Here is a 15,167-nt window from a genome sequence, read left to right as displayed (position 1 = left end):
GAGGGGGGGACTTAAAAAAAATATATATTTTAGAATAAGGCTGTAACATAAAATGTTGAAAAATAAGGGGTCTGAATAACTTTCCAAATGCACTGTACTTTAACGTGGACCTGTGATAGACTAGCGTCCTGTCCAGGGGGTGTACTTATACATTAAGCTGCCTCATGCTACAGAAAACAGGAGATAGCCAGAATGTCCCATAGGGCAGGAGCCTCAGACAAAGCTACATACTTGTATATGGAGGAGAAGCAGTGGACAAAGCCTCGGTACAAGGAGGAAAAGTCTGCATCTTCACCTTGACCGTGTCGAAGGGCTGACCGCTCAGCACACATGCTGTACCTCCTGGGTAGGGGATGGGTGTGGAGTGGGGACAGTTAAAAGGAGCCATCACACATTATGACCATAGGAGTTGACAAGACAGCACAATTGATCTGGGACCAGGCTACAAGCCAGTGACACAAAACCTGAACCTTATGATTACAAAGAGAAGTGTGGGTCATCTTTCATCAGCATAGTTACAAGGAAATCTTACTTCTTTAGTGGTGTATCTTACGAGTGTTGTAATTGCTGTAAAAATACACCACTCGTCCTGATTCAGCGCTTACCCTCCCCCACATTTTACACAGAGATAAGGATCTGTAGAGTGAGTTTGTGATAGTGTCTGTGTGACAGTGATCACAGCCATTGAAACACAAAGGCCAGGCTGGGGGAAGGCAATAGTCAGCACTCAGTGTCCTGCTAGATCAGGTGAGGACTCTGAACAATGGACATTTTTAGCGTTGCTACTGCTATTACATTACAATAGTTAGTAGGTCAAAGCTCTGAAGAACATTTACTCAGATGTAGTTACACAAATAGTCAAATGTCGAGATATTTAATCTCCATCTTGGCCACCCAGACCACTGGTGTGCAAATAAGTGTAAGTAATAAGGGTTTGCAACAGTGTGTGATAAGTATTCAAAAACCAAACACTTAAAAAGGGGCAAGCTGCAGTGGAAACAATAACAAAGCTGAGGGATGAGGCTATGGATGCAAGGACTGACCATCCATGATATCAAAATTATATTTTTTAATCCTGTTTTGAGGCTATATACGGTGTTTGTTTACAAACAGTGGAGTAAAACAAGTTTATTCTGGGGTTCTGATGGGGTACAACAGTTGAACTAAGCTCGCGAGGCATTTATAGTTACATTCTTCAAGAATCAATGGGTAAATATACATTTTAGTAAAAATGAATAGTAACTGCAGATTTTCCCTTTAAAAAGACAGGCGACAAACGTGACTTTAGTTTATTTCTATTTTGCATGTGTTTATCACTGCAAATAAAAAAATTCATGAATAGAACAAAGGTCACGTCATCTGTCTTTTCTCGTGTGTGGTTCTCTTACTTCCTTTTATAAACTAGGCTAGTTTTCATACAAAAGCTTTTTTATATCAAATAATGTTTGAATACTAGTTGTTTGTGCCAAACCAGCACCCCGAACTAGACACACTGCTGTGCACAGAGTTTGCCCTTTCTTTTTTAAGTGTGTGATGCGTTTTATTCAAAGGGACCCCAACATTCTTTTTATTGGCCATACAGCCCAAACAGACCTGGGACTAGGATATTCAATTGATGTTACAGTATAATTTGTTACTTTACACTGGCGTAGCACACACCCCTGCAGCCCCACAAGGCGGGGGCCCACGAGCTTTGAACGTGGACAAAAATGGTTTGGGATGACAGGAAATTAGCTCTAAACCTGGAACACCTCATGTCAAAATGTTTGCAATAGCAGGAAATTAGCTCAGGGATTCTTAAAACAGTCCTTCTCCAGCAGGGAAACTTTTATTTTTCAATAGTAGAATGTAATTGTTTTGCATTATTTGAGTTTAAAAATGTATATTTAGGGGAATTTTAAGAAATAAATTGTTTTGGAATTTCTATATACTTTCATATTATGTTATTCCCATGTCAGCTCTATGCCTGGAAATGTCCTTGTCCAGAGCAAAGGATCCCAATTTCAAACACTCCAAAAAAGTGCTTAACATTCAAGAAAACAGGCAATAATGGATATTAAGTTTGAATAATTTCATGTTAGAATTAAACAATCAAGGCTCTTAAACACTTGTTGGACAATAATTGTACAATTTAAATGCCTTTTATCGTGTCCGATGGAGTTCCAGCTAGTTGCAAGAATACCAGAGCTCTAAAACACTACATTTTCTCTCAGCCTCATGGCAAAAATGTTAAAATAGCACGAGATTAGCTATGAAACTGCACGTTTTTCTCTCTGCCCCATTAGGGGCAAAAACACAAAATAATAATTTGGGCAGCCCAAAACTGTGCTTTGCAACTGTTACTTTACCTATAGCTCCAGCTGAGAGGTCAATGATGGCCTGCATCACTGGGTGTGGGGCCATTGCGATGGAATCTGGAACTACCTGTAAGGGTTCCTCCTTTATTATGGTACAGCTCCTACTGCAATGCCAATCTGTGAAACAACCATATACAGTAAATACTCGCTGTACAAAAAAAACGACGAAGATACTATTACATGTTAACCAGTTATCACTCACCATAAACATCAGGGAAATAAGATCAATGGGTACAGTAGAAAAACGATAAATAACTAGGCAAGTCAGTTAAGAACAAATTCTTATTTAAGCTACAGTATATATATCGCACCTTAATAAAACATTGACAAAAATGTCACTCCATTTCACCTTGGTAGTTGTTTTTCCCACGACAAGTGAGGCAGTAAATCACAGTTCCTCTATTGTTCACATGTAACTCTAATACAGTGAATAAATTCTAAATAGCTGTCCATTCACAATTCCAATGCAAGTCTCAATTTGCTAGTCTGTGATCACTTTTCATTCGAAGCAGAAACTGGTGCGAAAGTTCAAGGAGCCAGAGAAGGCGACTGTCAGCTCAGCACATACCACACCGCCCGGTGTGGAAACCATAATTGTGTATATAAATGAATACGGTTTAACTGTGAAAACCGCTCTCGCGTGCGCCGAGTCTGACACCATAAGCCATATATTCACTCCTGTTGTACAGGCATTATGGCTATCATGTTGGCATTTCAAAAGTTAGTTTGCGATCTGAACAAGAATGGTGAAAATGACTCGGGTGTCTGGCTAAGCAAGCTACAACCATTAACAGCTGGCAATGCATCGAATGTAAGGACAAACGGTAGTCTGCTTAGCAGTAGCTACATATTTACGGCGATGATGTAAGCTAGCTAGCTAGCTACCTATACTGCTAAAGGAAGGGTTCATTCAAGTTCTCTACATTTATTTAGCTTCATATAGAACACTACTCTCCATTCTGACTTACCTTTGATGCTACGTATAACAGGTTGCTAGAGACACAGCATCCAAGGCCATCTCATTCAAACGTGGGTTTCGCCAGAGAGGAAGAGGCGAAGCGAGATATAGCTTTACTCCGCCCAAAATCTGTCCACGAAAATAACGCCACGAAGTGAGTCATTTTTGTATGGAGGTCAATGTGTCAAGTTTGGTCAACAAAAATTGTAATTGATAATTTTCTACGTGAGGTTTATTTGATCGAATAGAAGTTTCGTAATGGTTGTTACCAATACACTGATATAAGTGGACGGATTTCGCATTTCGGCAACTTTGAAAAAAACTATTTATGGGAGTTGTGCCTGTAGTCATATAGATAGATATACATAGAGGACTCATGGCTATAACCCATTTTAGCATGGACATTGGGCTTGTTTGACATTGCAGCCACCGGAGAGCAACCTCTGTCAGGTAAAGTCCACAAAGCATATTGAATGTAACAAACAGTTACATGACCTACAGCATGGTCAATCAAGTTAATGTTTCTGACATTTTCTGACTACTAAATAACTATTGATTAGAACCAGGAGAGTTACCGCAAGTCACAAAGAAAACAGGAGCTGCTGCTCTATTCCAGCACTATTTACCAGCCTAATACAATGACAACAAAATATATCAAAAACAATTTAGTCCAAACAATGTAAGCTAAATATGATGTGGCTGTCCATGGTTCTGATTTCTGTGTGTGTGTGTGCGTGCAAGTAGAAAAAACATGTTGACTCACCCTATTGGTAGAAACACCAATGCAATCACCAATGCAACACCTCTTCTTTTTTATGTTGACGAAGCAGTCTAAGACTCTGTCATACAGTAACACTTTAATTTTTTGTTGTTCTAGGCTACCTGGCTAAAATGCTTGCTCGCTAGCCTAACTTCCTGTCATGGGTAACATTAGCTAGTTAACATTAGCCTTCTACATCTAACTACATATTGAACGTTCCTCCTTTCAGCCAGGGGACAGTGTATGCATTTATGTTGGATCAGAATCGCCATATAACCATTAGCCAGTACAGAGAATTAAGTAAAACCATTAGTCCAAATCCCATCTCTATCCATGGCTAATTTAGGAAAGGGACAATTTTGGCTAGGACAACAACACAAAGAGATGCAACAATTCAAGTTGTTTCTATGCTCTCAATGTGATGTGATAGGAGTGAAGCCAAATCCAAACTGGTTCCCTTGACACTTATTTTTGGTGCACCAGGACCATTCACAGTTGAGCTCACTCAGTTTAGCGCAACACTGATTGGCTATTATTTTAGACTTTTTTTTATCAAGGGAGGCCAAATGCTCATGACTTCCCTGCATTCAAAGCTATGGGCGGGAACAATGTCATACTCTTTTTAACCAGACAGCATCAGATAGATAGACTACACTTACGAGACAGAGGGGCGCTGTTTCGCACGCTCTGAAACTTTCTCCGGTGAGATACTTCAGCCTCTTGAGAATTGAAGGAAAATTATGAAAACACGGAGAGATGAAAGATAAATATATATTTTTTCTCCTCAACTATTTGGGGAAGCCTGGCTTCCCTTGGCATTCGTGAATACACTCCACTGAAAAATAAGCAGGTTTCGACTCATACCCTGACCTTGAGAAGGGATGCGTGATGCAGCATGCTGGGTGGGGCGTTGTACGTTCCTTCATTCATTGTCCAATAGAATTTCTTCTTCTTCTTATGTGAATTTCCGCCAGACTAGACACTTTTTGGTGTATTACTGCCTTTCTCAGTTCGGAATGTGCATTCCACATTATGACAAAACCAAAAAATAAAGGGAAAAGGGAATGGGAAAAACCTAAATTGCACTAACCCTGCACCTATACACTATCCCCAAAAACCCACCACCCCATCCCACTACTTGGCCCTAAATTATCCTACACCAGACCGTCGACCTGGAAGGATGAACCCTTCTCTCAAAACTTCCTGTAGATCTTCTAGACTAGAATCTCTACACACAAATGTTTCTCTGTGCAGCAACTACCACATCTTCTTCTGTGATTTCCACTCTATCAGTGCAGTGCAGTTGATTACCATGGCTGTAAAACGCAATAAATCCAACCTTACTAAAACGCATCCTCTCTAGCTCTCTCTCTTCAGGCCTACTCACTTGGGGGCTCCCAGTCGACTCACTCACCCTTGGCTCTCCTCTATCTCTTCCTGCCTCAAAATAGGAAACTTTCTTCCCCTCTCGAACTCTGGCAATCTCAACCGTCTCTCTCACACAGGGCACTTTGGATACCCAGCTTGTATGGGCACCCCCATCGTTGACACACAGTGCTTTCTCTATCCCAACTGTACACTCCCTCTGACTATTCCCCCCTACACATTTCTCACATGGTGGGATCTCCTTCTACACAGCTGCAACATGTCCGAATCCTTGGCACCTAAAGCACTGAAGCGGGTCAGAACATAGGCCCTCACAGAATAGCAATTATAACCCAAACTTACCTTATTAGGAAGAAAACTCTGTGTCAAAGCTCAACAAGACAGACAGGGTATTCGTCTCGCCATTGTCTCATCAAACGGCAGGCGTCACAAACATAGGAATTTTCCTTTAATTTGATCCACCTCTACACTCAACGCTACCCCCCTGATCACCACTTTTTGAGGCGCCCTGCTACAGAAAGCAAAGCACACCACAGGTTGAGCCCCAAGCTGCGTGATTCGAAGCGTCCGCTTCCTCTGGGAGGCGGATACACAAAAAAAAATCTAAACAATTCCACTCCTAGAAACTTTCACAGATGTAATCATTCCCAGTTTGTCCTTTACCCAGCCCAACACAATATATGGGTCGGCCAAATGGAGGAATCCACTCTTTCCATCTCTGGTAGGATTCTCAGGGCAAACGTTGGAAGTCTCCATTACACGGAACCCAAACCGGCTGCGCGCGTGCGCCATCGTGCATAAATGTATTTTGTCCCCCTACACCAAACGCGATCACGACACGCAGGTTAAAATATCAAAACAAACTCTGAACCAATGACATTCATTTGGGGACAGGTCGAAAAGCATTAAACATGTATGGCAATTTAGCTAGTTAACTTGCACTTGCTAGCTAATTTGTCCTATTTAGCTAGCTTGCTGTTGCTAGCTAATTTGTCCTGGGATATAAACATTGAGTTGTTATTTTACCTGAGCTGCACAAGGTCCTCTACTCCGACAAATTAATCCACACATAAAACGGCCAACCGAATCGTTTCTAGTCATCTCTCCTCCCTCCAGGCTTTTTCATTGTTGAACTTATATGGTGATCGCATCTAAACTTTCCTAGTATTACCCCGACTACTGGCAAAACAGTTCGTCTTTCAATCACCCACATGGGTATAACCAATGAGGAGATGGCACGTGGGTACCTGCTTCTATAAACCAATGAGGAGATGGGAGAGGCAGGACTTTCAGCGTGATCTGTGTCAGAAATAGGAATGACTTCTATTTTAGCCCTTGGTATCGCAGACGCTCGTTGGCGCGCCCGCGAGCAGTGTGGGTGCAATAATTGAATAACATGGATTTCTAAATTTCTTTTGCGACGCTCGCGCACGCGACGTGTCCGGTCTGGTCAGCATGTAAGCGTCATCGCACCTCCTCCGTCCAAAAACTGCCAAGGTCAGAGTCATTGGGATTTTCTAAATGAGATTTTCTCAACTCCTGCATCATCTCTCCTCCACCCTCTCTTGCCTACTTTTGAAAAAGGGCAAAGGTAATGGAGGAGAGTTAACGTGGACGAAAATGCGCTTGCATGAAATTAGAAGCTCCTCACGTGTCTTCCACTCACGCGGCATCAAGCAAATTACTTTTACAGGGGGTAGATCCCAAAATAAATGTATAAAGTGATCAAAACAAATTAAGTTAGTTGCGCAATACATTTTATAGATAAAATGATAAGTAAATGTGTGCATGCTTTTCTCCTCCGACATGGGGTGCGGCAGATATAAAAAATATTCAGGTAGGATACGCATGTGTTTCCTCGCCAAAGGGAGGCTATTGAGGATGACTACTAACAAATTTACACACTCCTCAACTGCAAAAGGCTATAAGGGCACGCCTGACACCCAAACCGATATTTAATTTCAGCATTTATAAACAATGTAGTTTCCGTTAGGCTTTTGTCCGATAGTTTTTTTTGTTGAAAAGCAGATAAATAAATTTGGCCGGGGGAAATTTGCCAGAAGAAAAAATCCCATTGCGAAATAATGCTTTTTAGCCTATTCATTGATGGAAATACATTTGACTGGTCATGCTTATCGGTTAAATTGCATAATTTAGTCGAATTAAATTGCTTTATGTGTACAGTATATTCATTATGCATCTTATTTATCATAAGCATACAGAGCCCTTGAGGGGAAAATCTGACAGACAGAGCAAGTGTTGCTGCTACTACAGTTTCTTGTGGTGCTTTCAAGACAACTGGGAACGCGAAAATATATAGGTCAAATCATGACGTCAGTGATCTTCAGGTCGGAAAGTCGGAGCTCTAGAAAGAGGCTCGAGTTCCCGAGTTGTAATTCCGAGTTGGATGACGGTTCAAAACGGAGCCAGGCTGTTTCTTTCTCGACAAGTTGACCAATATAATAGGTAGCCTAAACTGTTATACTGTAGGGTGCGGCAGGGTAGCCTAGTGGTTAGAGCGTTGGACTAATATGTTATACTATAGGGTGCAAGTTCAAATCTGTTGTTCTTCCCCTGAACAGGCAGTTAACCCACTGTTCCTAGGCCGTCATTGAAAATAAGAATTTGTTCTTAATAACTGACTTGCCTAGTTAAATAAAGGTTACACACACTGACCAAAAAGTTATTGTGTTGGTATTTACGTATGTTCCCATTACCAGTAAAATATAATCAAAACCTATTTCTTTCACTAACTTGCTGTGCTGTTTCGTTGTTCATTTGTTCAGTCATTTCATTCTCAACCAGGATGTCTATGGAACACCGTTTGGGTCTTTGTGTGTCAAATAAGCTTGTTGACCAATCAGGACCTGAATATGACTACATGTCAAAATAATTTAACACGTTCATACATTTTTTATGTAATTATTACACATTGATTACACTATCACTCGTATTTCATATGTCACAACGATTCATCGATACGTATGCTATGATGCATAATAAATAGTAGATTGACATAGACTAGTGATTTTGCTGATTGTTACACGTCTTGTTGGCTGAGGAAAAGTAAAAGTGCACATCAGAATTCGGTAAGAAAGACCGCACGTCTTTGCATTCTCTACTTCTTCATCACTGGAACCACCCATCAAAAAGCTAACACAGCCCTTGCACCCATGTCGAGCGGAAACATTTAAACATTTGTTTCACTACGGACAGTTTGATCGTCGCACAAGGAGGAAACGTGTATGGACGACATTGTAGACGTTTGTGAAGAGCAATCATGTATAGAATATTACTATTGTCAGTCTGTCCGGTTAGAAATCGTGCATTACATGTGTACATCCGTGAAGCATGTTTAAGGTCGTCGAAATGTGATATAGTTTCACTCCCCATTTGCAGGTAAGTTCTCATATCAGCCTCTACAAGGTTGTCTGATGACAACTGCACAATCAAGTTACAGTAGCTAACGTTAGCTAACTAACCAACCTTAGAGAGCCATAAAGCTAACTAGGCTACACACTAGTGATGGGAAACTGAGGCTTTCTGAAGGCGTTGGCGCTTTTTTTCCCGGCAAATTGTGCCGAAAAACTGTTATTCGGACCTTCATTATCTGTTGACAATGGACATTATTGACATCTGCTGGTCAACAAATAGTAAGGCGTGATGAGATGGAGTTTCCCCCCCCTCCATTGTTTTCGTCAAACGTTGATTTTGTTAACCTAACTATAATCCGTTGCAATACCAGGTTTGCATTTGTTAACATCATGCTTCCCTTTTTTTGCCTTCAATTTGACTATTTTTCAAAAACTGAATCTATGGCATTATTTATGCTAAAGACAAGCTTATACTATACTAAATAAAACAAATTATTTGAAAAACAGTGCAGAAAGTGTGGTTTCACAAAATAATTATCAAAATGCTGCGTCTTAAACGGGATTTGACCTCGTAGCCTCACATCCCTGAATGTGCCTTAGAGTACCTGCTAAGCGACAGGTCAGGTGGAACTTGATGTACAAAACCCGAAACTGTATGGGTGGTGTCCAGTAGAGGTCGGTGTTTGAAAGCAGCTTGGAATCGAAGAAAGCACCCAAACCATCAGTGCAATTTTACAAAATGCGAGATAAGTTTTGAAAAAGCTTGTGATCAAACAACGCTTCTGACATCATTGCGGACATTTTTGATAAAGTGAAACATGCTTCGGGCACACTGCTTTGAAGTTAGCTGCTTAGTGATGAATGAGCTCTGGTATCAAAGGTAACATCACTATAACAAACTATGCCTACTATGGCAATGACCAACACCGGCTGGTCCTGGTTGTTCTGCCGCCCTAGGCTAGACAAAAAATTGCCGTCCTACAAGAATAGGCCCAGTAAGCAAAATGATACCAAAAATATATATTTTCCACATGTTGAAGTTAGGTTCAATTTAGGTTCTGAATGAAAGTTAAAAGATGTAATTTATAGACGTCTATGTTTGTGCCAAATCAAGGCTGGTCCAGACCGGACAAAGTCTGAACCAAAAACCAACGTCCGTGGATGTAGAAATCAAGGCTGGTCTGGACTGAAACAAAAAAGCATCAGTGGCAGTCCGTGCTTACTGAGTTATAGCCTACAGCAGGGATGAGCGAATTCAATTTCAGGCAACGCTGTAGGCCAGGGATGGGCAACTCCAGTCCTCAGCGACGGCGTGGTGGCACTTTTTCCCCATCCCTAGTCAACACAGCTGATGAAACTAATTGCATTTTAAACGGAAGTTTATGATTGGTTGATTATTGGAGTCAGATGTGTTAGCTGGGGCAAAAGTGCGACACCAATCAGGCCACAGAGGACTGGAGTTGCCCATCCCTGGCCTCCAGTGTCACCTGAAATGTAATTTTAGGAATGCCCATCTATGTGGTACACCTACCGTTTTGTAACCCCCCCTCCAAAAAAAAGACGGTGTGCCAATCAAATAAAAAATGCGCTAATCTGAGAAACCTGCATGATGTATAAAGTTTCTGTCTCGTTACATTGTCATACATTTGATCTCCAGTCTGTAGGCTGCCGAAAAGGCCATATACTTTTCTACCATTTGCTAGATCTGCTACAGGACGTATGTAAAATGTTTTGCCGGAATGTTGGAGCACAGCAGCAATGCGTCTTGCCAACAGCACCCCGGAGAGGCGCTGGGAATGGACATGATCAATATTTTGCGTCCCTACCTTTGACAAAGTGGGCACTGCTATGGTTGAGAGAAATTGTAATTGTTTTTGTGAAGAATTCTGTGAGATTTTATGTGTTGTTGGTGGCCTTGGCCAGTTTACCTCTGAAAATGACGCAGTCCCAAATCTGCCGCATAAGCCTGCCTAATGAGCCCTGGAACAACATCTCATCTTTATCTACAATAAAGATCTAATCTATTCTCACTTTGCAGCCATGTAGCAAACTATCGTAAGTTTACATGGTTTCAGTACTAGTGCAGCACAATGTCTTTGAGGGCCACTGTGTCTTGCAAGTTAGAGTATTTAGCTTTTAATGTTTCTTGTGCTTACCACGGTCTCTCTCCCTCACCCAGAGCTACGAATGGAGGGGTCTTCAATGCGTTTGGCACAAGCTCTGTCATCTACTGTGAAAAGAAAGAGGGGCCACTCCCTCCCAAGGAAGAAAATAGTGCATTGAAGGATGGTGAGCAGAAGGGAGCAGTAAAGATGGTTGGAGAGAAGGTCATAGAGCTACATGATTATGTAAAAATGGTAGCAGAACAGAGTGAGCAGAGAGTAGGGGTGAAGATGGAGGGAGTAACAGAGAGGGTCAAAATTGAAGAAATTCTTACACAAACAGAAGAGGTTGAGAAAAAACTAGAATCAAAGGTGGAGGCAGCAAAGGCGAGTGAGAAAATGGAAGAAATAATCCAGATTAAAACAGAGGTTGAGCCAATTCTCGAGGTAAGGATGGAGGCTGTAAAGGAGAGCAAAATAGAGGAAATTCCAGTTAAGATGGATAGTGAGAAAATGGAAGAAATCCAGACTAAAACCGAACTTTTTCCCATTCCAGAAGTAAAGATGGAGGATGTAAAGGAGAGTGAGGAAATGAAAGAAATCACGTTGGCCAGTAAAACAGAGGTTAAACAAAAGCTAGGAGTAACAATGGAGGTAGTGAAGGAGGGTGAAACAATCGTTGAGATCCAGGTTAAAACAGAAGGGGTTGTAGACGTAAAGAAAGAGGGAGACAAAGTTGTAGAGGAGCAGATGTTAGAGGCCAATAAGGAGGAACAACAGTCAGAAGCCCCCCCCAAGGAGGAAATCCAGCCTGTGAAGAGTGGGAAGGAGAGTCTGCTGGACCTCCTGGGGGCCATGAAGGTAGAGGTGACCAACAAAAGGAAGTTTAAGGCCTTAAAGGTGCAGAGGACCTCTCAGACTGCTGCCAGGCCCATGCCAGCATCTATGGAGAGCACCACCAGTATGTTCCAGGAGGCCACTGGCATGGCTGATGTGCCAGCACCTGCCCCAAGGTGAGGAGACTTGTGCCGTGGTCGACTCGTACTTTAGTTTTTTCTATCTTCTGCTGAGATCCAACTGCTTCTATTGATACATCTGTTTTCACAATAGGTGGCCATATATCTAGTCTCACCTTTCTACCAAATTCACCCTTTTGTGTGTGCAGTGAGACACTGAGCCCTGAGCTGGTTGCTGCTGTCTCTGCTGCCGCAGCTACTTTACCTAACCAAAGCCAGGCTGAGTCAGAGCTGCTGAAGAAGCTGAGGCAACATGAAGCTATCGGAGAGGCACAGAAGAACGGGGACGTCAACAACATTGGGCAAGTGTCTTCTCATTTACTCTTACTGGTACTGATTTGGCACCTGGCAGCTATTTTTGAAGAAGGTTTTAACTTGCAGTGATTATGTGGTTGTTTTACTTACTTTAGTTGAATGCACTGATTGCAGGTTGCTATAGAAGTAAAGTTTAAATGTAATTTGAGTCTTACTCCCTGGCTGTAGAGGTCCATAGTGTAATCTAACAGCCGTGAAACAAGCAGATATGCAATCTAATGAAGATGGCATTGTTTCAGGGTTATCATTGCTGACATGAAGGTGGGGAAGAAGCCCAACGGCAGACAGACCGCACGGCCGGCCAATCAGATCCGCTTTGATGAAGATGGGAGGGGCTACACCCATGACAGAGGCATCACTGCAGAGCTGGATGGTGGATTACGGAGGAGGTACGGATAATGCCCTGGACATAGCGAGGACTAAAGTACTGAAGTAAAAATGTCCTGTCTTCATTCATAATTAAATGTCTCCAATAAAGAACAAGGAGCACTCTGTTTCTGCATATAGATTATTATTTATTGATGAGACATTGATGAGGCAGGCTTATGTTTCGGCGTAATCGCCTTCATCAGAGCCTTGTGTAATGCTTGCATGTGTTATCCTATGGCTTCTGCATTTTTAAAATTGTACAATAACCCCAAATAAATAAAAATCAGTCAAACTATTCCAATAATATTCTGGCACATCCAGGAAGTCTTTTAGTGTGGGTGGTCTTTGTCTAGACTTTATTTAATAGTGCTTGATTGAACTTGACCCTTGTCCTTTGACCCTGTGGTTGTCAGGAGAAGTCTATTTTCAGGGAAAAGGCTGAACATCTTCTCCCCGAGCACTGAACCGGAGGAAGACACAGATATAGCTGCTCCGACCCTATGGGACATGGAGTTAGCCAATCAAGTGGCCCTGTCAACCAATCAAATGCCTCGTAATGGCTTTGAGGAGATGATCCAGTGGACCAAAGAGGGCAGGCTGTGGCAGTATCCAATTAACAATGAGGCTGGTGAGTTCCTGATGAGAGTTTTTCCTCGCCACTGTACTTTTGCTCGCTCTTTGGAGTCTAGGCTGGGTTACTGGCCGGTGAAGGTCGTCATTGTAAATAAGAATTTGTTCTTAACTGACTTGCCTAGTTAAATAAAGGTTAAGTTTATAAGAAATGATTTTTTTTAAATACTGTAAAGCACAGACGACTGTTGATATAAAGAAAGGCTTTATGAATGTGATCGATTTGACTGAAGGAGAGACTGAGAAAAAGACAGTTGGGGCATGATTCGATAAGTGTTTTGTTTTTCTTCTCTGATCGCAAACCACTTTTCTCCCACCTGTGTCTCAGGTCTTGAGGCGGAGGCCCAGATGCCCTTCCATGAGCACGTGTTCCTGGAGAAACACCTGGAGGAAGGCTTCCCACGCCAGGGACCTGTCAGACACTTCATGGAGCTGGTGGTCTCGGGCCTGGCTAAAAATCCCTACTACACAGTACAGCAGAAGAGAGAACACATAGCCTGGTTCAGGGACTACTTTCAGCAGAAAGAGGAGGTCCTCAAGGAGGCAGAGGTTTACCTCAACTGAACTGTGATGTCAAAATTTAAGAGAAACACAATCTTTGTAAGTAATTTATGATCACACAAATGCTAACATGGGATTTAAGGGTTGTAGACTCCTATGGCGTGACAGCCTCGTCTCAGGGCTAGGGTGATCAGTATACTAAAACAATAATGACAGACACACCCTCCTGAAAACTGTCACTCAGAGATTGGATGGTATTTTCCCATGAGAGAACCAATGGAGATGGTTAACAGAGAACCTAGTATAGCCCTTAATCGGATACACTATGTATTGCTTTGGTTGTTCAGAGACTCTTAACTATACACACCGTGCCGTTTCTCTACCTTGACAATTCCACTGTTGGTGTCTGATCAAGGAGAAGTGTATAGCAAACATGTTGTGTGCTTCAGATGGATCTGTCCTCGTGCTGTGCAATTTTAAAGAGTAACTATTACCTACATTTAATTAACACATTGAACTCGGCACTGCAAGATTTAGCTTCAAAATAGCTATCGTTATTGAGATGTTATTGAAATAAACACTGTTTTCAAAGTCTTGTTTGCTGCTAGGATTTCTTTAAGACAGGTGAGACTCTTAAGTGTTTTTGTGATCCTGTGAAATTCTCAGGAAACATTATTGCCCGGTCAATAAGAAATTATTAAAAAAGGGCTTGATCGGTTTTGGCCTTAGTAACCTCACTGTAAGCCAAACAGGATAGAGGGAGAGTGTTTTGTAGAATGTTTTTAATAGAAAGGTCTTAAGGTTAAGAGAATAAAAACATTCTCCTTACAATTGTTGTGAAATGTTCCTATAAACAATTTCACAGCGTTAGTTTCCTATCCTGGGATCATGATGGATGTTGTTTTTCCACAGGTCGCAGGTCAGCAGTGAAATCAGTGTTCATGTGTCCCAAATGGCAACCGTTTCCCTATATGGTGCACTACATTTGACCAGGGCCTCTATGGGCTATGGTAAAAAATAGTACACTATATATGAAATATTTGAGACGCATCCTAAATTTACACAGGCCTTCTAAGTTTCCCGATGCCAAATTGCTTTTAGTCGTATACATTTACTCAGTCATTGCGACATTACGTTCACCCGTAAAAAGTTTTTACAGGAAAGGGGGGTTAGGAGGGTGAAAAAACAATGAAAGCAAATACCTACTAATTACGGTCTTGTTCTGAAAACACTTAGCAGTTCCATTGTGTGACACGATTGGAAGAATGATAGCACTTGGCACATGATTCAATGAAAGGGAGTTGCTTTGCGTTCTAAAGTAAGTTCATCCCCCAATGTTACTCATACCACACTTGCTTGTTAAGGGTGAAACAACATATTATAATACCTTAGGAGGCTG

General features: G+C 41.8%; 1 protein-coding gene across 2 annotated transcripts; it reads left to right on the top strand.

The window, feature by feature from the left end:
- Positions 1 to 8,684: 8,684 nt before the first annotated feature.
- Positions 8,685 to 14,360, top strand: LOC120057375 (28S ribosomal protein S31, mitochondrial-like). Of its 2 annotated transcripts, XM_039005978.1 has the most exons (7): positions 8,685 to 8,860; positions 11,015 to 11,124; positions 11,494 to 11,950; positions 12,103 to 12,255; positions 12,508 to 12,657; positions 13,051 to 13,265; positions 13,596 to 14,360. In XM_039005978.1, the coding sequence occupies exons 1-7, from the start codon at positions 8,742 to 8,744 to the stop codon at positions 13,829 to 13,831; spliced, it is 1,440 nt and encodes a 479-aa protein (XP_038861906.1). In that variant the 5' UTR covers positions 8,685 to 8,741; the 3' UTR covers positions 13,832 to 14,360. The 2 variants fall into 2 exon arrangements, with proteins under 2 accessions (XP_038861906.1, XP_038861905.1); XM_039005977.1 differs by having other exon boundaries at positions 11,015 to 11,950.
- The last annotated feature ends 807 nt before the right edge of the window (positions 14,361 to 15,167 follow it).

Source organism: Salvelinus namaycush, chromosome 12, assembly GCF_016432855.1.
Source record: "Salvelinus namaycush isolate Seneca chromosome 12, SaNama_1.0, whole genome shotgun sequence".
NCBI lineage: Eukaryota > Metazoa > Chordata > Actinopteri > Salmoniformes > Salmonidae > Salvelinus > Salvelinus namaycush.
This window is presented reverse-complemented; position numbering and strand designations above follow the sequence as displayed.

What these genes read in the sequence shown, in the direction of transcription:
- LOC120057375 (XM_039005977.1), top strand. Translation starts at nt 8,742, where the DNA reads ATGTATAGAATATTACTATTGTCAGTCTGTCCGGTTAGAAATCGTGCA. An exon ending in GTTTCACTCCCCATTTGCAG is followed by an intron (nt 8,861 to 11,014) that starts GTAAGTTCTCAT and finishes TCCCTCACCCAG; the next exon opens with AGCTACGAATGGAGGGGTCT. An exon ending in GATGGTGGATTACGGAGGAG is followed by an intron (nt 12,658 to 13,050) that starts GTACGGATAATG and finishes TGTGGTTGTCAG; the next exon opens with GAGAAGTCTATTTTCAGGGA.